Raw genomic sequence first — 21,679 nt, 5'->3', positions numbered from 1 at the left:
TAAGACAGCTCACACTGTAACGGCTGTTTATTGAATTGTGCGACCATTTGTCAGGCTCTGTGATCAATGTTTTGGTGATCAGCCTGACATGTCTTAGTGTTTCAATGTGCAACTTGGTGACAGCAGTGGAAACTGATGACTTTGGATGGAAGATGTATCATGTTGCTATGCTTATAATTCAATCAGAATCAAACAGGTGTGCAGAGTCTCTTTTCATGATCTTGTGTGAGTGAACACATTTGGCATGTATCTAGTGTCTGGTATGTTTTGAGGAAACAGCAGAATTCTCACACACGCTAATGTTACAAATATAATATCCAGAATGAGTGTGCCTGTGCTCTATAAAGGCTGCATTCACATCCGATCAGGAATGTCACTGGCACTGTCAATTAATAGAGTGCTCCAGGGATGACGTATTTTTGTAGGCCAACCAGGAAGTTAGCATCCCCCTGGTTCCCTCGACAAAAACCCAATGAGATTTTTCTATTGGGTTTTGGATTATTGCAGAAAATAAGCTCTATGGCAAACAAACTTTTATTATTGATTGCTTGGCCCCTGGTAGCTTCCCAGTATTGCTGCTTGCAGTGTTGTCGAGGGCTTATGGCCGTTCGGAGTATGCCGTTCGTCCAGAGTATGCCGATTGTTTGGCCCCAAGGAAGTGCTGCTTGCAGCGTTGTCAAAAACCGCTCTGTGCTCGTTGACTCGAGGGAAGTGAAGGAGAGGTCGGTTGTAATGTTAGTATATCCAGCATCAATCGATGAGTCAATGAGTCAATGAGCCGCGGTCTGCCCGCTGCTGACGACATGCTCATCAGTCTGTAGAACTCTGAAGCCCCGCCTCTGCTGCTGCACAAAGTTGAGGTCGCTTGTTTATTCAAAGTTTATTAATATTGAACAAGTCACAGGTCCAAATTGCACCAAATTCGACATCGCACTCCACGGGATCCCCAGCAATACATCAGCCATGTGTGAAGTAGATCTGACGAGTGGTTCTCGAGATATGCCAACCCGGTCTCACTCCCAACTCTTCAAATACCGCCGATTGGGCAGCGCCCCTCGGCATCGGAGATCGACGCAACGAGGCACCCTTTAGCGACAGTATGTGACGAACCGGGTTTTCAACTAACTCCAATGTAAACCCACCCGTGGCGTTATTCAACGGTCAGAGCAAGTGGCGTAGTATTAATAGCGTGAGAGTCTGCTAAGGGCGAGGGATGGTGGATGGGTCAAACAAACACAGGATTTCAACCAGGAGACCGCTGTTCGTGTCCCGTGTGAAACTAAAAGTAACTTACTTTGTCACGTCAGTCGTTAATCACGTGACTAATGCAAAAGGGCTACCCCATGGCTTCCTCCGAAATGTACTACATACTCAAAACATTCAACATACCTTTGTGTAAATAAACAGTAGTGTGTATGTTTTCGAACGCACTGAGCTGTAATTTACGTCGTCACTTCCTGAGAGCCTCCTTACTGGTTGGAGACGTGTAACCATGGTAACCCGTGCCAACATCATGTGACCAAAAACGACTGTGAGAATCGAAGTCTGAATTAATTTTAAATATATATTACGCACAGCAGAGTGAAATTTTATACTTGCAGTTAAATTGAAGTGTTATTGATGTTACAGAGCTGTCCGTCAACGTTTGTTGTGAACGTTGTCGTCACTACCGCTTTGCATGGTGGGATATTTATGCCGCCGTAGTGTCCATTGTTGCATACTGAAATATTTCACAGGAAATAGTTTGCAATTCACGCAATATTGGTTTCATAAGAAGGTTTTGGACATACTAAAATATCCCACAGAGTGTTTAAGCGTAGGAATTTCAGACGCAACCCATGTGTCAAGCAGTACGAGTTGGGAGTGAGAACGTGTTGAAGGAAATACGGAAAGTCAGAGATTTCTTGCGTTATAGTTAGAAGTTATATTACAGGTCTCAGGCCATGACTTATACAGAAGCCAACATCGTTCTTTTATTTTTTTATATCTCAAAAAATATATAATTCAAATAAAGAAGAGAATGTGAAACATACAACCAGCTGTGTCTCCACTGCACCTGTTGACCTGCCTCTGGCTGAACCTAACAGCCAACCCCTGCTGTCGGCTTCACCAGACTCACTTAAAACTTCTCATAATGATGATAAATGATGAAGATCCTGAACTGGTGGAACCACTTGATGAATAGTGAAGCACACTGGAGGATGTAACTGTCATCAAGAAGCTCAGAGATGATGCTCTGCTGAGATAAGACAGAAGAAGAAGAAGAAGGATGTGAGAGTAAATGTATGGAGATCTGGGAGCTGCTGAATGACTTTGGTTTAATTGTAATTCTGCTCTGTTTGCGTGCGCACACTATCATGAACACTTCATCACCCGCACCAATACCCCCAATACGTGTGTGTGTGTATTCACGTACACACAAACACGCAAATACACACACACACACACACACACACACACACACATTCACACACAGCTACACAATCCTCACTCACAGTGCACATGTTCAGCCACACACAATTATACAGTGCTCACAAACTACACACTGATACACACACACACACAGTTCCAATAAAGGACACACACCCTCTTCCACAGCACACACTCACACACACAGACACACACATACACACACACACCGCATTCATTTCCCTTTCATTCAGCACAGGCACATATTGTGCTGCTGTAACACACACACACATACACACACACTCACACGTACACTCACACACTGACACACACACACACACACACACACACACACCATTTGCAGAGCTTGCTCCTAGCTCTCCCCACACACACACACCCCTCCCCCTCTATCTCTGTCAGACACACACACACACACACACACACAGTCACGCAAGCACACACAAGTACACGCGCATTCCCTCCTACGCAGGCGCACTCACACACACACACACACAAAGTGAGCGCGTGCACACGAACACACGCACACACACAGCCTCTCTTTCCTTTCACACACACACATCTCTCTTGTACACCCTTCCCCCACTCTCTCACTCTCACACACACACACACGTCCTCTCTCTCTTCCTTGCTCGCTCATTCACTCTCTCACACACACATACACACACATGTGAGCACACACACACACACACATGCGCACACACACACATGCGCACACATTCCCTCTATTGCTCTGCTTCTCTCACTCTCTCACACACAGGAACAAACACACACTCAGAAACACACACACGCTTGCGCAAACATTCACAGGCGCACACACACACACACACACACACAGACACACACAAACACACACACACACAGTCTGTCTCCTGCTTGCTCTTTCTCCCCTCCCTCCCTCCCTGTCTGTCTGTCTGTCTGTCTCACTCTCTCTCACACACGCACACACACAGACACACACACACTCTTTCCTGCCCTCTCTCCCCTTCTCTTTTTTCATCTCTCTCATACACACACACACCCACATGCACACGAATGCACAAGTACACACAGACACATGCGCACAAGCACATACAGAGCAACACACACACACACACACACATTTTCTCTCTGTCTCTGTAACACACACGCATATTTTCTCTCTCGCTCGCTGCACACACTCTCTCTCTCTTTCCCTCTCTCTCACACACACACACACACCTCCCCCCTCTTCCACAGGCATCCTGGCTGCCACTCCTTCCCTAACAACCACACACACACAAACGAAAAGATGCACACACACGTGCACATGTACATAAACACTTATAAACAAACACGCACGCATGCACAAACACACACACGCACACACACAGACACGCACACACACACACACAGACACACACACACACCCTTTTAAACACATACCCCACCCCTTTCACTCAAACACACATCCTGCCTTTTCTTACAGTTAGACATAAACACACACACACACACACACACACACACACACACACTGCTCATATTCAAACTTAAAATGTAAAATAACACATTTTCCTCACATTATTTTTTCTTGCACCAGTAAAAAAAAAAGGCATCCAATCTTTCAAAACACACGACTCATCACCAACAGTTGGGAGCCAATCTGCTGTTAAGTCACACAGATACAAGAGACGACTCAACATTATAGCCAAGGTCAATTTATTTCAACCCACTCAGGAATCCAATTAATAATAAATATGTTTTACACCACCACCAAAGTTTCAGAAAAATACATTAAAGACTGTACATTACTTTCATTTCATATTCACAATGCATTGACCAATGCTCTCTCTGTGATCTAAAGTAATCATTTATTTAGGTTAGATTCAAAAATATATGTCCTGGTTGCCATATTGACCCTGTATTATATTCACAAATAAACTGCTCTGGTGCTTTTCTATGGTGGTCGATTTAAGCCTCTTTTAGACATAAAATTATTTGTAATGTGATAGGGGAGAACGGGGTTGGTCATCACACTTTTTACTTTCATTTGATCCCTCAAAAACTGTAAAGCCCCCCTCCAGTGTATTTTGACATTCCTATGATATGTCATATTTATTTGAGTCATTTCCTGACTAAGTTGATTAGCCACACTGTTTGCCAAACATTTTTTGACGAAAATAACAACATTTTGTGCTCAAAGTTTAAAAAAGAAGGTTGTTGCTAAAATGGGGATCTTACATATGACTATAGTAGAAGCTGCAGGTCATACGTCATCCTCCAAGCTTGCGCAGGCGCACTCGTGCTCGTTTGTGTCTGAGCAGCGGCAAATCGGTTCTTCTGTCTGTCAGCTTGTCTTTCTAGTTAGTTAAGTGTAGTTAGCTAGCCCAACTTGTTGCATTAGCTAACAGGGTTTTCATTTTATTTTTTAGTTTCCTCCACCTTAGTTTAGTGTGTTTATTTTCACAATGCCATTTGTGTGCGCGGTGATCTGGTGCAATCAACGCTGTGAATTAGTCTACACGAAATCCCACTGACAGAATTAACTCAACACGCTGACCGTCTCTCTCACTTGCTCTCTTCTTGACCGTCTCCTGTTGGAGATAAATTAACGGAAAGCAGCCGATGCCGTTTTGGAGGTTTGCCAGCCTCCAACAGGTCCTAACGACGGGAGCGCACAACTTTCAGCTCAAGAGAAAACAAGAGAAAAGTTCTGTTAGAGAAATAAAGGAAATCACAGTGCAGCCAGGTGCGGTGTCGGTGCTGGAGCTTAGGGGAGAGCGGCCAGTGCTGGTGGACAGTGCACCTCCAAAACTGCATTCAAACGGCGGACCACAGCAACATGTCTATCCATCCTCTGGTGTACTGTTGCTGGTGGCGGTGCGGCTCCTCGGTGCAGCAGCAGCAGCCAGACGGCCGCCTCGCCAGGAGGAGACGGTAAAGAAGAGAGCGAATGAGACGGTTGGTGTGTTGCGCTAATTCTTGTCTCATTCGTGGGCCGATAAACAGTAAATTCATCTAAACTTGTTTCATCTAAACTGGGTTGAAAAACGAAGCAATCTGGTTGCCATGGTAATAAATTACACCTGACTATTAACCACACCCCCGCTCTCTGTTTGAGAAAGAACGTTAACCAAACCAGCTCTACAGACGCAAAAGTCTGTCATGATTGGTCAGCTGAGTGCTGGAGTTCTCTCATTGGCCGTTGCTCTTTCAAAATTAAAAGGCAGGGAAACACTCCTTTATGCAAATGAGCCCGTCCAGAGCGATGCCTGTCAAAATGTAAACAGCTGTTTCTCTTCTAGGCTCTATAGCTGTCAAACTAGGATACTAGACCTAGAAATACGGTGGCCTTCAGCTAACGTAAAAACGTGAAATAGTTTCAGGTGTTTATACACTAATGAAAACATAGTTATGAATATTATATTAAATTTCTGTTATAGAGCCCCTGAAATGTTATGCACTGGTCTTGTAACGGGGAAAAATAAAAAACTGGAGGCAATTTAAAAAGTTTCATTTAATTGAAATGAAACAACCAAACATCTCCTGCATGAACAGAATATAAATATCCTTATACAGTATAATAATAATCAACTCTTTATGTCAGTCACATGTGACAACCAACCCCAAAGAAAATGTGCCAAGCATCCCAAACTGGGATTCTTTGCTAGCGACTAAGCTAACAACCACATGTTGTAGCCTCGCTAAGAAAAAGAACCTATCCAGACTCTAGCTCTCCCTTCATACTTTTAATGGTGATGAATTGTATTATTATAAACTCATTGTGTAAGCCTAGAAGAGAAACAGCTGTTTACATTTTGACATGGAGAAACACTAAAAGTCCTCTCACCTCAATGTCAAGTGTCTTAGTCCTGAAATGACCCTGTAAGTGACCTCTGACCCCAATTCTGAAAATTTCAGTACCAATATGTTTAACAGTGCCCTCTAGGGAGCGAGATCTCATGAATATGACAACCAACCCCGTTCTAAAAAGGGCCTGAATCGTTTACAAGGCAACATTTTCTTCTTCGTGGCTTGCAGTTTGAATAAAAGCAGACCAGTGAAGGCAAAGTCAGGACTACAGTGTTCTTACATACATGTGACATTTGAGTGTCGTGTGCAAACAATCATGAGATAATGCAGCTTAGAGCGCTTTGATCACAGAGGACATTTTGATGCAGCAGATTTGACTCAGTGGTGCATTGATCCAAAGCTGACATTTTTATTTTCAGTTGCATTTTTAAGTAATTTTTCAACAAAAATGCCACTTACTGTAGTTTCTAAAATAGGAATATTTGCCTTCGTTGGACAAAACAAGCAATTGAAATATGTCAACTTACAGTAGGCTCTTGGAAATTGTGATTTTTCACTATTTTCTGACATTTTCTAGACAAAACAATTAATCAATAAAGAAAATAATTGGTAATAAATGATCATGAGTAACTGCAGCCCTACGACATTGCCTCATTGCCTTGCATCCCTGTATCCATCCTGTATCCTACTGTATGTGATGTACTGAGGCCTACTGTATGTTTAAAAGCCAGTACTTAAACAGATAGATGAACCCAGCAAGATTCCATGTCTGAAAGGGAATTTAACTTAAAAAGCTCAATAGAAGATGGTTTTCATTCCACAGAAACTGATTTAATTTGAGGCACCAAAGAGACTTTTGGACTGCAGTGATGTAGGGAAACACAAAACAAATTTGTCAGCCCACAGATTAAATCTAGCTTTGGTGTCTGGTCTCTTGTGTCAACATTTTATCGAGGGCCAAAAGTGTATCCAGCAAGACAATAGTTGCACAGATAACGCCACATTTGCAGGACGGGGGATTATTGCTGCTTGACCATAAACTCCAAAGATAAACAGCAGAAGAGAACAATTCATAAGTACATCCAAATATTTGGTAAACCATCGCGGATAAAAGGGGGTTAATCACACATTCGTTATGACAAAGCTGTTAATCATACAGTCTTTACGATGTGGAAATCCCACCACTGTTGTGACGACTCTAATGAGTGTGGCTGTTTCCTACAGTGTGATTGCTGCTCATAGACAGATGTGATGGAAACCTAATCCTCTCTTTGTGCTTTGAGCCATTTGTGCACGGCTCTCTCTCTCTCTCTCACCACCAGAGGTCAAAAGAGAGGTCACCTAGTGGTGCAACAAACGACACTCGTAAAGAAGACCCACACAGTGAAAGTGTCAAATAATTAGTTGGGAAAATAATCAATCAATAAAACAAACACAAACAAAAACATGTTGTTGGGTAGGAATGTAACCACGGTGCTGTACTTCCTGTAATCTGTAGGAAGAGGACAGACAGGGCTCTAACTACTCAGTCTGAAGCTCTATATTACACAAATTGCATACTATTTCCTGTGAAATATTACAGTATGCAACGCTGGACACTACGGCGGCATAAATATCCCATAATGCAATGCGGTAGTTCATAACAAACATTGACAGACAGCTCTGTAACATCAATGACGCTTCAATTTAACTGTAAGTATAAAATGCCACTCTGCTAGGCATTATATATATTTTAAATTAATTCAGACTTTGATTCTCACAAACGGTCGTTTTTTTGTCACATTAGGTTGGTACGGGTTACCATGGTTACACATCTCCAAATGACAAGGAGGCTCTCAGGAAGTGACTACGTAAATTACAGCTCCGAAAAGATACATACTACTGTTTATTCACACAAAAGTATGTTGAACGATAGTATATTGAGTATCAAATGCATAGTATGCGATTTTGGACGCAGTCCCAGTCTTGATGTAATATATTGTACAGCGTGATTCTTCTATAGTAGATGGAAAAAGAGGAAAGATACAACAATACCTCCCAAATCCGTACACAGAACAAGTAAATGCAGTAAGTGTAATATTGCATTTACAGTATATCACATTAAAAGTGCATCATTATATATCTAGGATGCATTTGTGCTCTATGATGTATTTTGTTATGCACAACATGAACAGTAGCTCTTATTTTCTTAGGGTTGAGATTTCATCTTTGAAATGAATCACTGCGACTCTGATCAAACGACCGAATGCATTCACGTTGGCGTTCAGTAACAACATTCAGTTTAGAGTGCCCTGCATCACTCACATCTCACACAGGTTTGTTTCTACTCCCAGTGCACCTACCAACAGTTTATCAACCTACATAAACTAAACACAGCATGTGACACGGCACATCTGAACTCAATTAAATCTACAGCCCATGAATTAATCACAGTAATATACGTTAAACTGTAAAATGACCAAATGGTCCCCTCATCGTAAAAATGTAAACACTGCAAACGTTTCCTTGATTTTTACACAAACACCTCTTGGTATATTTTTTTTCCTGCTTTGTGCTCCACATTAACATGGATCTTATTGGTTATCGAGGCAAGACTTCTATATGTAGGATTCAATCTCATTTACAGTATCTTCTCTTTTTCTTACCCCAAAGCGCCGTTCATCTCATCTAGAGTCTACGGCTGATGCATATTTAATTAGTAACGCAGTCCAGGTTAGACTGACAGAGTTACACGTTGACGGTAATTTTTTTAATTAATTTCTCTGTTACGTTATCACAATTCAACCAAACTACTACAAGTTAATTTATCAACTATAATTTGATTATTGCACTGCAAGCTTCAACTGCCCAACGGATAGATAACGGATCATTGGAAAGCTGACTGAATTCAGAACCAGTCAAAATATATGTTCATATTGACCATTGTGGTGCAGAACATGATTTTTGTGTCGCTCTTGCTGGGCTTTTTAGCATGACCTGCTGATAACAAACAAATATCTTTATCAATAAACATTTAATTTTTCCATTTCACTTTATGAATTACATTTTTCTGTTATTTTAAGGGGAGACACTACAGGTGAATAGGGTAAAAATGTAACTAATATATATGAATGAAAGCATGAAACTTCCCCGGTTGATTTCTTAAATTAAGGCAATTATTGTTTTGTATTACTTATGTTTTCTGGAACTTTATGTTTAACTATGCAAATTCTCATTCTCTTATCAAATATATGCCGATTTGCATACATTTCCATAACAGAAATCTGAACATTGGATAAAGCCAGGTTTGTTGACATATTAAGAGTCAAAGGTTTTTACAGACAGAATCTCTTTTTACAACTCCATAAATCAGAAAATACTGTCAACAGCCATAAATAAAATCTATTTTCGCCATGTTTTTAGAGAAGCAATTTTGTATAAATCAGGCTATGAATGATATATGATCAAATCCCTCTGTTAAAACCTCCATACTGTAGATGGGAATGAAACTGGAAAGTTTGGTGAATGTAAGTACTACTGAAGTGGAGATTAATGGCTCATAGTAAGAATAACTCATCTTGAGAGAACGGCCTTTAAAGATATGTATTGTAAAATGCATACATTTTGTATTACAAGTTTTCTGAAATGTTATGTTTAAATATACAAATGAAGCATTATCTAATGATGACTTTTGGTGAATATAGGAGAAATCTACAAACGGAAACAGACAAAGTGTAGTAAAATAAACACCTAAATGTGTATTTTGGATATTTTCTTTCCACTTATCTGAAAGACGTGTTTGCCTGTAGTGTCTCACCTTAAACAATCAAAATCAGTATCACAAATAAATGAAGGTAGACTAAGATTTTCATGAAAATGTTCTTTTATCATTACGTTTGCAGACTTCTACTATTAACATCGTATTTCCACTACGCTCCCTGCTTATGTGCCCATTCCCATCAGTTTGGACTCTTGATGATTGATGATGATGATTTCATTGCTAATAAAGTGCCCTAAAAACATAACAAAACTTTAAGAACAAATAAATTGACATAAGCATTACTGAGGAAAATCAAGAAAGAAAGAAGGAATACATGTATGTAAACACTAGAGGGTGCTGTTACACCTGTGTCTTCCCTTCATACACTGAACATCCTCAGATAATAACCTATGTGTGGAATGATTTATACCCACGGCAGTCAAAAACTACACATATCAGCGCTGCATGGCGTGAATTCAAATGTTCTCATTTTTATCTGAATGTTCCCCTTGCTGACTGCTTCCTCCACCAGCTGCAGGCAGTATATCTTAAATAATCACTTCAGCTGTATCACAGGAGGGCATGCATGAGGGAAACGTGAGATGTTGATGTTAGCATGTGAGAAAACAACATTTTCGTGCATTTTGAGTCGCCGTTAATGATGTTATGTTTCCTCAAAAATGTGAAAGAAAGAAATAAAGAAATTCTGAATCTAGATGAATTGTTGAATTTCATCTTACTTTAGTTAAACAATAAATATAAAGTTGTATTAGACTCTGCCATACTTAAAATAAACTTGATAAACGTGGTTATTGTCTCTCGCTCCCTCTTTGTCTGAGGCCTCTGTTCATGTAAAGGGGGCTTCATGCCCTAAAAATAACCCAACCCTCTCATCTCCCCGTGTCAGTGGGGATCTGTGTCTCTCTCGGCTGGCTATTTTCACTCATCTCTTTCTTTTTCACACCATATATGTCAGCCTCTCACTTTATTGGCTCCTGGCTGAACACCTCGCTTCATCTTCTGATTCCTTCACTCACCTCTTTCTCTCTCTCTCCCTAACCTCTCTCTCATTAGTCCTCTTCTTCACCCACACACTCTTCTCACGTCTCATCTCCGAGCGCTTCTCGTGCTCCTGACTCGCCCGGTGGTCCTCGCTCGCTCCTTGGCGATCACCGTGGGCAGGGCTTGCAAGGTGGTGATGGCCGTCTTGGTCCAGTAGTCCACCTCTTTGTAGATCCGGTACACCCAAAGCTTCAGCTCAAACGTGACGGTCGGAACGTCTAACTGTCAACAAGAAGGGGAGAGATCACCAAGCTCTGCCTTAATTCCTCTCCAGATCTTTAACATCATCATCTGTCAACATCAGCACCTACCTCTAATCCCTCCACGCTGGGAGTCAGGGCCGCCGCGCCGTCGGCAGCTTTGAGGAGTTCTCCAGTGGTGATCAAGAGAAGCGACAGCCTGTCCTTCACCATCTTCCTCCGGGTTTCATAATCACCCTTCTTCCCATCGCCCAGCTCCTCATCCTCTTTGGCGATGGATCGCTCCAGCAAGCTGCGGCACTGTAGCAGAGCAGAGTGGAGACGCCAGAGCTTGTCCCTGGTGTCCAGCTGGGAGGAAGGAGGAGGGACGGACACCAGACGACCGTCGGTCAGCGTAAGGTCTGCGGTGAAGCTCTCCCTCTTTTTCTTGAGGGGGAAAGAGAGAAAACAAAGAGGATGAAAATTAAAAACAGGAGTGAGATTTGGGACGGCGAGAAGGAAGAAGAGGAGGAGTTGGAAAGTGAAGTGCATAAGTGGGAGATTGAAGAATGCTAACCACACTGACGTCACTGTTGACAGCAGTTTGGCACTATATTGGAGATCACTGTCTATGAGGCAACAGGGATTTTCTCCTATTGCAACAGGAATTCATTCAGGCTCATTCATATTGCTTCAAAGAATAAAATATACCCAACTCAGGAAAAGGATTTCCTTTGAAGAGGAATTCATGTTCAAGCCTGATTCCAGCGAGGTTTCATTAAGTCAACAAGTTAAAGGTTAAAGTGAGCAAGTTAAAATAACACAGAAGAAAGGAGAAAAACAAACAACAGCATACTGAAGAGAGTGGTATTCATCTTCTCATGTAACTCTCTGCAAGAAGGCGAATACGGAACGGGAACGTGAAGTCATCGACAGAAAGTCGGCCATTCTTGGAGGATAAAGGGTCGGCGTGCCACACGCTGGCTGTTTATTGCAAGTTTCAAAAGAACTGCTGAACTGACACAAAACAGTATACAGTGAATAAGATTCAAAACACGAAATGTAGTATATATATAGTATACAACCAGACACAAGGTTAACGTCATGGTTTTGCAAGATACCGGTAGATTAAATATGCAGTATTAGCCGACGTTTTGTTCGTATTGATTTAACATAACATTAGCCAGCTTATCTTTGTCCAGATGACTGTATAGTTGGCATTTAGATCTTAATATCATATACCTACCCGTTTGTAAACTGGACATCGACCTCCAAAGATTTACATATTTTGAACTGCTGACAGGTGTTCACTAACGCCAGAACACATCAGTGACCGTAATGGGTGGCAAGCTGTCAAGGTCTTCCTAATTCATAAGGATCAATATCATTAACTAACTTCAGTTTTGTAATATATCGCCCCTTAGCCTCTGTCAGCTTCTCTTCATATGTCTTTCACATGTAATTTATACATTTCTGATGATGAACGATTGACAGATAATGACAACTACTGTAGCTCTGTACGCTGCCCTCCTACCCTCCCTAGAACGCTCTGCGATTCCCATTCCCTATAGCCTGTTTCCCAAAATATCAAACTATTCCCATAACATTCATTTAAAATCCATACTGTATATCTACCTTTGATAAACAGCATATAACAAAGATATCGCCTTTATACTCTACGTTACGATCCGGCATTATGATCTGTGTGATGATGTTGACGTGCCACTTTGCAGGCGTGACTGTAGCTGGCATCGGCTTTTTAGTACTTGAGTGAGTTGTGAATCCCAGAGGCCTCCTTGTGACATTATACCGAGGCGTTAATGTTGAACCCTGCGTGCAAGTTAGTACCAGAGTGACAGAGTGGCCTAATGTGACCTGTACGCTCTGAGAGTCGGGGGGTGGGGGGCGTTAATGTATACACGGCTCCGACTGCAGAGGAAATGGGATTCAGGCAGTTATGGATACCCCGGGAAGTGATACTGTAACCAGGGACAATATCCTCATGGATCACTGTGAATTATGATAACGTGGTAGGCGCTGAAAATGATTTAATAATCAAACGGATGTTGCAAATGAGCGTTTTCTCACCCAATGAATAATACTCTGACTGAAAAATTGTCAATCTGCATTGGATTCATGCAAGATCTATGTGCCAATTCCTCCCAGGCAAAGAGAGAAAACACACAGGTCATAAATGTACATAAATTTTGGTATGACAGGCTAAGACATATTTAATCACTCCTTGGTGTGTTCACTGGAATGCATCTTACAGGGAAGCAGCAACATTTTCCAAGAACTATTGTGCCACATAGTCAGTGAGAAAGAAGAAAATTGAAGAAGACATGACGGATAGAGGAAAGAAGGGTCAAACCCTGGGAATGAAGAGGATGAGGTTATATGCCAGGCCGCTCCCTAGCTCCCAGCGAGAAACACATGAAAGGAAGGATGAGGCAGCGAACTGGCAGGAAACCAGCAAGTTTTAATAACCGGTAGCTCTCACACCTATAGGCAAAAGAGACGCAGGCTTGTGGAGAGGAGATGAAGGCTCCGTGCCCGAGCATGGATGAGTCCGTGCCAGAAAAACGCCCACTTCTGTCATTCCAGCTGAGTTCACCCCCCTCCTCTCTGCATTCCTACCCCCCGCTGTCCTAGACAACTTGTTTCTCTTTCACACAGATATACACACACATCCTCCAGCTTATCTTGTTTTTGCATGCATGTCCATGTACTCAGGGGCGGGGCCAAACCACCACCAGAGTCTGAATGTGATAGGTCAATGGGCTTGTCAGTATTAATTATCTATAAGTATTAGTAGTAGCTTTCTTAACTAAAACAAACTTTTGACAGTGCTTTGATGTTGGCCAAAGTATAAAATGTAAAGCAGCTGTGGGTAGAAATGGAGCAGATATTTTTTATAAGACTATATAATACCTATATACTATATCCTGAAGTGCATGAGACAGGTAATCTGAAAAAGATCATGTGCCTCCGGTGTCCTTCGGTGTCCTCAGGTGCTCCTAATGGCATCTGCAAGATTTCACAGACCGGAGGAAAACAACCAATCAGAGCCGAGCTGGAGCCTGCTGTCTCTGAGCAGCTGTAAATCACTCGCGAACTCTGATCAAACGGTCAAACTAGGCAGCGCTGATCAAATATGAATCAATATTCTGTTACGTTAATGCCTATTTCTGGCCTCAAATGTTTTCAGAAACATCTTGTATTGTACTGTTTAGCTGTAAAATGATAACGTTTTTGACCTGGCAGCCATGTTGAGATCAGCTGAGGAAATACCAAGCATCGCCCACCAGCTGGAGCACAGCCAATAGGAACGCTCTCTCTGAAATGACCTGTGATTGGTCAAAGTCTCCCGTCACCGGCTAAATTTTTTAAAGCCTGAAAACAGAGCCATGAGGAGGTGCAGAAGTCTAGTTTTCTCTCAGAACACTTGAATTACAATATGCTGAAAGGTTATTATGGATTTTTTGCCCAATGATGCCAAAAATATTCTGCCTACTGCAGGTTTAAGTAACTGAGAAATATGCATAATTATTTCTTCAGGGGCAGACAGACAATATAAACAGGGCTAGGGCTGTAATTTTTTACATGTTATTTAAATGTGCCCCCCTTCTTTGAGTCTATGTAAAATGTAAAGTTAAAAGCTAAAAATGGATGCAAAAATGACATGAAATGTTTAACTTTAAGTTTATAACAAGAAAAATTTAAAGTTACAAGCTAAAAATGAATGCAAAATTTACATGGATCGTTCAACTTTAAGTTTATAACAATAAGAATGTAAAGTTACAAGCTAAAAATGGATGCAAAAATGACATGAAATGGAAAGTTACAAGCTAAATATGGATGCAAAAATGACATGAAATGGAAAGTTACAAGCTAAAAATGGATGCAAAATTTACATGGATCGTTCAACTTTAATATTATAACAAGAACAATTTTAAGTTACAAGCTAAAAATGGATGCAAAAATGACATGAAATGGAAAGTTACAAGCTAAATATGGATGCAAAAATGACATGAAATGTTCAACTTTAATATTATAACAAGAAAAATGTAAAGTTACAAGCTAAATATGGATGCAAAAATTACTTGGATCGTTCAACTTTAAGAAAAATGTAAAGTTACAAGTTAAATAAGGATGCAATAATGACATGAAATGTTCAACTTTAATATTATAACAAGAAAAATGTAAAGTTACAAGTTAAATATGGATGCAAAAATTACATGGATCGTTCAACTTTACATTTTTCTTGTTATAAACTTAAAGTTGAACATTTAATGCCATTTTTGCATCCATTTTTAGCTTGTAACTTTACATTTTTTTGTTATAAACTTAAAGTTACAAGCTAAAAATGGATGCAAAAATGTAATATAATGCATGCACTCCAAAATGAATTCATAAATATATATGAAGTGATGAAGTGGCCACCTCTCTCTCTCTCTTATATTGTGGTAGGTAGGTATAAGGTCGCTTGTTTGGGGGCTTCTTTTGGGGGGTAAAGTTGCTTCTTTGGGGCTTGTTTCTATAGATCTGGTTTCTATAGATCTGGTTTCTATAGATCTTGTTTCTATAGATCTGGTTTCTATAGATCTGGTTGCTTGTTTAGATCTAACGACACTGGTCACATGCATGCACACAAAGTTACAGGCATGCAGAGAGACAACCATGACACAGTCACACAGAGAAAATGTATTCATTTTCCATTTAACCTTGGCCTAGTTAGTGCTCTCTCTCTCTCTCTCTCTGTCAGGTTGAAGTTGAAGCGTAAACTACTCACATAAAGGTCCAGTAAGATGGAGACCTCGTATCTCAGCTGCTCAGCTATGGCAGTAGCCCGGGTCACCGTGGTACTGCTCACACCCGAGCCGGTCAAACCTCGAGTCCGCCGGGCTGCCATCAGACCTGCAGCTGCGTCTCTCTCTACCGGGAACACTGTTGGTGTCAGCAAAGCAACAAGCCTCCTCCTCCTAATACATGTATCCCCGCCTCATCCCGACACAACACCGGGTTCCCGGTCACGGTTCACTTCAGCTGCCTGCTCTTCCTGCTCTGCGGTTAGTTTGTCTGCTCACTGTGTCTGGTTACTTGTGTTACAGAGTTTAGTTGAAGCGGCCAACTCTCCGCCCTTTCCCCCGGGAACCCGATGCCAGGCCGGAGGAATTTAACGGGACGAGCGGGGGCGGAGAGGAGCAGAGGAGGAGGAGAGGAGGAGGAGAGGAGGAGAGGAGGAGAAGAGGAGGAGAGGAGGAGCTCATCAACTTATTCATGAGGAGCGGCTTATCTGATTTACCGGCACTGACCAAAGCAAAGAGGGATGGTTCCTGGACTAGTGATGAGAAAAGTCTACAAAGATCACAAGAAAACCACAAGTCTCTATAAACTATACTGGAAATATGACGAATATAAGCCAAGTACACAAGTACTCTGGAATACTTTTACTATTTTGAGGTAGTTTATTTCTACTTTACTTGAGTAGGACTATATTTCTGATTGATATCAGTTCATAAAATATGATTGTAGTGGTGTAATGTAACTAAGTACATTTACTTAAAGGGACTATTTGTAAGATTCAGAAATGCTGCTTAACAGCGACACCTGTGGCCTTGAAATCGCCGAAAGTCAGCGTCGAGCTCGCGCTTGCTCGCTCTACATAGACATGAACGAGCATCGCTCAAAACAGTGCGGCGACAGACGTCAGCTAAAACCACAATATCACTCTATATTTCACCTGCTTGGCAGTAATGTTAGCTGACCAGACGAAGGTCTCTCCATGAATCAATGCTGATCCTAGTGTTGGCTTTTCCTGCTCAGCGCAGGCTTCAGCAGTGGAGCTCCTCCCGACCGCAGCCGGCAGCCGAAGACTCCGGCACCCAGTCGGTAACGAGACGATAACGTAACTCGTTGAGGAGCCCCGTCACATCACAAGACACGGAAAACCTCTGTTGGTCTGGAGGAGCTGCAGCATTTATTTCTGCACAAACGTCCACTGTGCATTCACTAGATATTCTCAGAGCTACTAACTCTTCTGCAGTGTGGAGTGAGCGTGCGTTCACGTCTAGAGGTGGAGCGAGAACTCGCGTGGTGTCTGAGTGAAGGCAAGCAGGCAGAGGAGCAGACTCCAGCCACACGTGAGCGCGCATATGCGCACATTTTTCACGACCCGGTACATTTATACACTTAAAAAGTTACAAACAGTCCCTTTAAAGGTCATATATTGTAAAAAGTGAGATTGTCATGTTGTTAAAGTGTAAAACAGGTTTAAGTGCTTTATAAATGCTGTAAAAGTATTGAAAAGTTCAATATACAGAGAAATACATACAGCCCGTATTCAGAAACTGTGCGTTTGAAACAAGCCGTCAGGATTTCTGTCCATTTGTGATGTCACAAATATACAATATTTAGAGCAATTACACAGTTTTAAACGTAAACATTCTAAATGGGTCCCAGTTTATTTCCAGTTGCAGTGTATGTGAATGACATCAGCTGATAGGAAGTAAACATGGCCCAAACTGTTGCCTAGCAACGCAATTCCGTTGCAATTCCGTTGAAATGCGCTAAAACGGAGTGTTTCAGACAGAGGGTAAATACAGGTATATTCAAGCAGACAGTATAAGGAAAATAAAGGTTATTTTTTTTAAGTACAGCATGTAAACATGTTCTGGTAGGAACACAAAATACAAGTATGAACCTGAAAATGAGCACAATATGGGACCTTTAATTAGCCTACTGTACTCGAGTACAATTTTGAGGTACTTCTACTTCACTTGACTATATTTCTGATTGATATCAGTTTATAAAATATGATTGCAGTGGTGTAATGTAAATAAGTACATTTACTCAAGTAGCCTACTGTACAATTTTGAGGTAGTACTGGTACTTTACTTGAGCATTTCCATTTTCTGCTACTTTATGCTTCTACTTCACTACAATTCTGTGGCTAATATTGTACTTTTTACTGACTACATATGTATCTGAAAACATTACTTACTTTGCAGATTCAGATTATTAATACGAAATACAATCAACTAATAAATTATAATTAGTTATAAATAATGCTACGCTGCAGTAAATAAAGTAATTAAAATGAGCTCTACCTTCACCAGCTGCAACATTAAGGTGATGGCCACATTAATGCAACAATAATATATATATATATATATATTATTCTGTATAATGGGTAGGCTACTTTACTTTTGGTACTTAAAGTATATTTTGATGCTGACACCTTTATACATTTAATTGAGTGAGATTTTGAAAGCAGGACTTTTACTTATAACAGAGTATTTTTACACTGTGGTATTAGTACTTTTACTGAAGTAAAAGATCTGAGTACTTCTACCATTGTCATATAGGCCAACTTCCCAAAAGTATATAAAGTAGTTCAAATGAACCTCACCTCCACCAACTACAACACTGAATATTATATATATATAAAATGATATTAACATTGACAGGGGCAAGTCTAAATGACTCCGTTTGATACTGTAAGTAATAATTTAAATGCAGGACTTTTACTTGTAATTGACATTTATATAGTGCGGTATTGCTACAGTATAAAACAATACTGTACCATACCATCATAAAAGAAACTGCAAGTACCAATAAAGGACTATAATGGTGATTTGACCTACGTATTCTCATCAAAATAAATATCAGTGTTAATGTCAAGACAATACAGCAATGGCCTTTAATTTGGAATAAATGTATAAGTAAGTGCATATTAGGGACCTGCTCATAAAAAAAACATTTTAATTGTCGTAGCAGAAAAGCAACAGGTGTAACCTGATGGATTACTGATGCGGTAGTTTCATTTAGACTGCCGGGAAGCCTTGACATTAAGCCAACGTGCACAATGCCAGAGCCCTGCCACAGGCACACATGAATGGATTACAGCTGCTATAAATGGTGGCTATTAGTAGCACCAGTGTTTGACAAGTCAACATATCTGGACAAATGTCCACTTGGATTTTGTCATTAAATTTATTAAAACCAATTTATGAATTCCACAAGGTGACAATACTGATTTAGAGCAGGAACAAATACTCACAGTTAGTGGACTAATCTAAGGCCTCCATTGGGACTTTCAACAACCAAACACACACACACACAAAGATAAAAAAAAAGAATAATAATAATAATGTAATATTAATGGCATCTGCAAGATTTCAAACAACCAACAAACAACCAATCAGAGCTGAGCTGGAGCCTTGCCGTCTCTGAGCAGCTGTCAATCACTCACAAACTCCAATCAAATGGTCAAACTAGGCAGCGCTTATCAAATATGAATCAATATTCTGTTAGTGTAATATCTATTTCTGGCCTCAAATGTTTTCAGAAACATCTTGTAGTGTACTGTTTAGCTGTAAAATGTGAATGTTTGTGACCCGGGGGCCACATTGAGATCAGTTGAGGAAATACCAAGCACCGCCCACCAGTCTGAGCACAGCCAATAGGAACGCTCTCTCTCTGAAATGACCTGTGATTGGCCAAAGTCTCCCGTCACCGGTATTAGATTTTTTTAAAGTCTGAAAACAGAGCCATGAGGAGGTGCATAAGTTATCTCTCAGAGTACTTGAATAAAAATATGCTGAAAGGTTATTATGGAATTGTTGCCCACTGAAGCTTTAATAGGTAAAATGGCATAAAAGTAACTGGTCAAAACACCCTATTAACTTGACACGCTTTCATTTTGACCTCAGCAGTTAAGTCATGTAACAGCCAAATCTGGATATGGGAAAACATATGTTATTAAAAGCATCTTAAAATTGAGGTTCTTAGGATAGTGGTAGGCTGCTGTACAGATTGTAAAGCCATTTGAGGCAAATTTGTGATCTATAATTTGAGGCTGCATATTTTAAATGGACTTGATTTGACTTCCACATACACAAACAGTATCATAAAATACATGCCAATATACTGTATTTTTTTTTCAGAATGTTATGTGATGAATATTTATTTATTTATTTGCACGTATATAAAACTGCACAAAATCCAGTCAATGAAAAAAACAAAAACAAGAAGTGTGTCAGGAGAGGTCAAGAAGCCACAGGCTTATACAAAGGACCTCCTCTCAACCCCAGGAGAAAAAAAACCAATAACAAAACAGGAAGAAAGATCTAAACTAACATCATTTTAAAAATACAACAAAAGTTAAACAACGACAACAAGAAGTACACAAAATGTGCAGAAAAAAACTAAACAAACAGTGGAAAACAATCCAATAAAAACAATGAAAAACATACAAAAAAACAGTACAGAAAAAAAGGAAAACATATCTAAACATATCAAAAGATAATTAGACATCATGAATGTATGTGAGAATACATTATAAAATACAATGACTGTTTTTTTCTTATATAAGACAGGAAGCAGGAAGATATCAAAAAGATTCAAGATTTAAGATTCAAGAGTTTTATTTGCCATTTGCACCTATAATAAGTACATTGGAATTCTGAGCAGTTTACACCGATTCAGCTTTAAGAAAAGAAAAAAGGTAGAAGAGGGACAAGGTAATTACAGTACAAAATAAGTAGCACATTCAACTCAACACAATAAATAAATAAATTATTAAAATATAAAAACGCCCTCAGTGTAGTCAATAAATAAACTAAACTACCCTCTGCATAGGAACGATACCCCCAGAATACAAATATACAGTATATATGCTCCATGACCATGTTAAAAGAACTTGTAGCTCTCATAAAAATATTTAAAAGAATAAATAATTAATATATTTCAGAGAATTACACAGTGGAAGGCAGCATATTGCACAACATTTCAGTCCATCCAGTTCAGGTGTGCTGTGTGTCAATAATTGTATGGAAAAAAAAACATATTCTACAATGCATTAAAAAAAATATATATATATATATATATATATATATATATATATATATATATATATATATATATATATTACTAAAATAATTTTTCATTTCTTTTCATTTCGAAATTTATTTCGAACATGTAGAATACAAAAAAATAAATAAATAAAGAGAAAAAATGATCATACCAATAAGTGGACAGCCAGAAAGAAGTAGTATTTACATACAATGAAAAGCATAAGAAAAATAAATTGTCAATGCATTGATTTCGAAAAGGAGTGAGAAGTATAAACTTATTTAATCCCACCCCACCAGCTTCCTTATTGAGCCATACATATACTCTAATTAAATTTTCCTAAATTTGTCTAACTATAATTATTATTATTTATAATTATTCTAACTATAATTATTACCTTTAATCTGTGGTAATGATACATGTATAAAGATTATACTACACTATATGACAGCTCTATGGATTTCCTGTTATGAGTTCATGGATCAATGTTTGTTTGTGGTTTGTGTGGCTGGTAATGATTAAAATGATTTAAGGGTGCAGTACTACGCCTGTGCTGCAGAGCGCGCTACAGGCAGCTACAACGTAAACAGCGACCAGAGCAGCGGCTAACGACGGAAGCTAACGTTAGCATCCACATCCATGGTTA

At 39.9% G+C, this 21,679-nt stretch overlaps 1 protein-coding gene and 1 long non-coding RNA gene across 2 annotated transcripts; one reads left to right on the top strand and one right to left on the bottom strand.

Annotated features, from left to right (window-relative positions):
• Positions 1-843: 843 nt before the first annotated feature.
• On the top strand, positions 844-7,872 carry LOC119484963. Its single transcript, XR_005206150.1, has 3 exons — positions 844-854; positions 1,578-1,581; positions 7,701-7,872. It is a non-coding gene; the product is annotated as an uncharacterized LOC119484963 (long non-coding RNA).
• Positions 7,873-10,879: 3,007 nt separating this feature from the next.
• cntf (ciliary neurotrophic factor) lies at positions 10,880-16,390 on the bottom strand. The gene is made up of 3 exons (XM_037765400.1): positions 15,971-16,390; positions 11,311-11,625; positions 10,880-11,221 (listed from the first exon to the last, which is right to left on the bottom strand). Exons 1-3 carry the CDS (start codon positions 16,088-16,090, stop codon positions 11,045-11,047), a joined length of 612 nt encoding a protein of 203 aa, XP_037621328.1. The 5' UTR covers positions 16,091-16,390; the 3' UTR covers positions 10,880-11,044.
• Positions 16,391-21,679: the final 5,289 nt, after the last annotated feature.

Source organism: Sebastes umbrosus, chromosome 3, assembly GCF_015220745.1.
Source record: "Sebastes umbrosus isolate fSebUmb1 chromosome 3, fSebUmb1.pri, whole genome shotgun sequence".
In the NCBI taxonomy this organism is placed as follows: Eukaryota; Metazoa; Chordata; class Actinopteri; order Perciformes; family Sebastidae; genus Sebastes; species Sebastes umbrosus.
The sequence above is the reverse complement of the archived record's forward strand: the minus strand, read 5'-3'. Positions and strand labels throughout refer to the sequence as shown.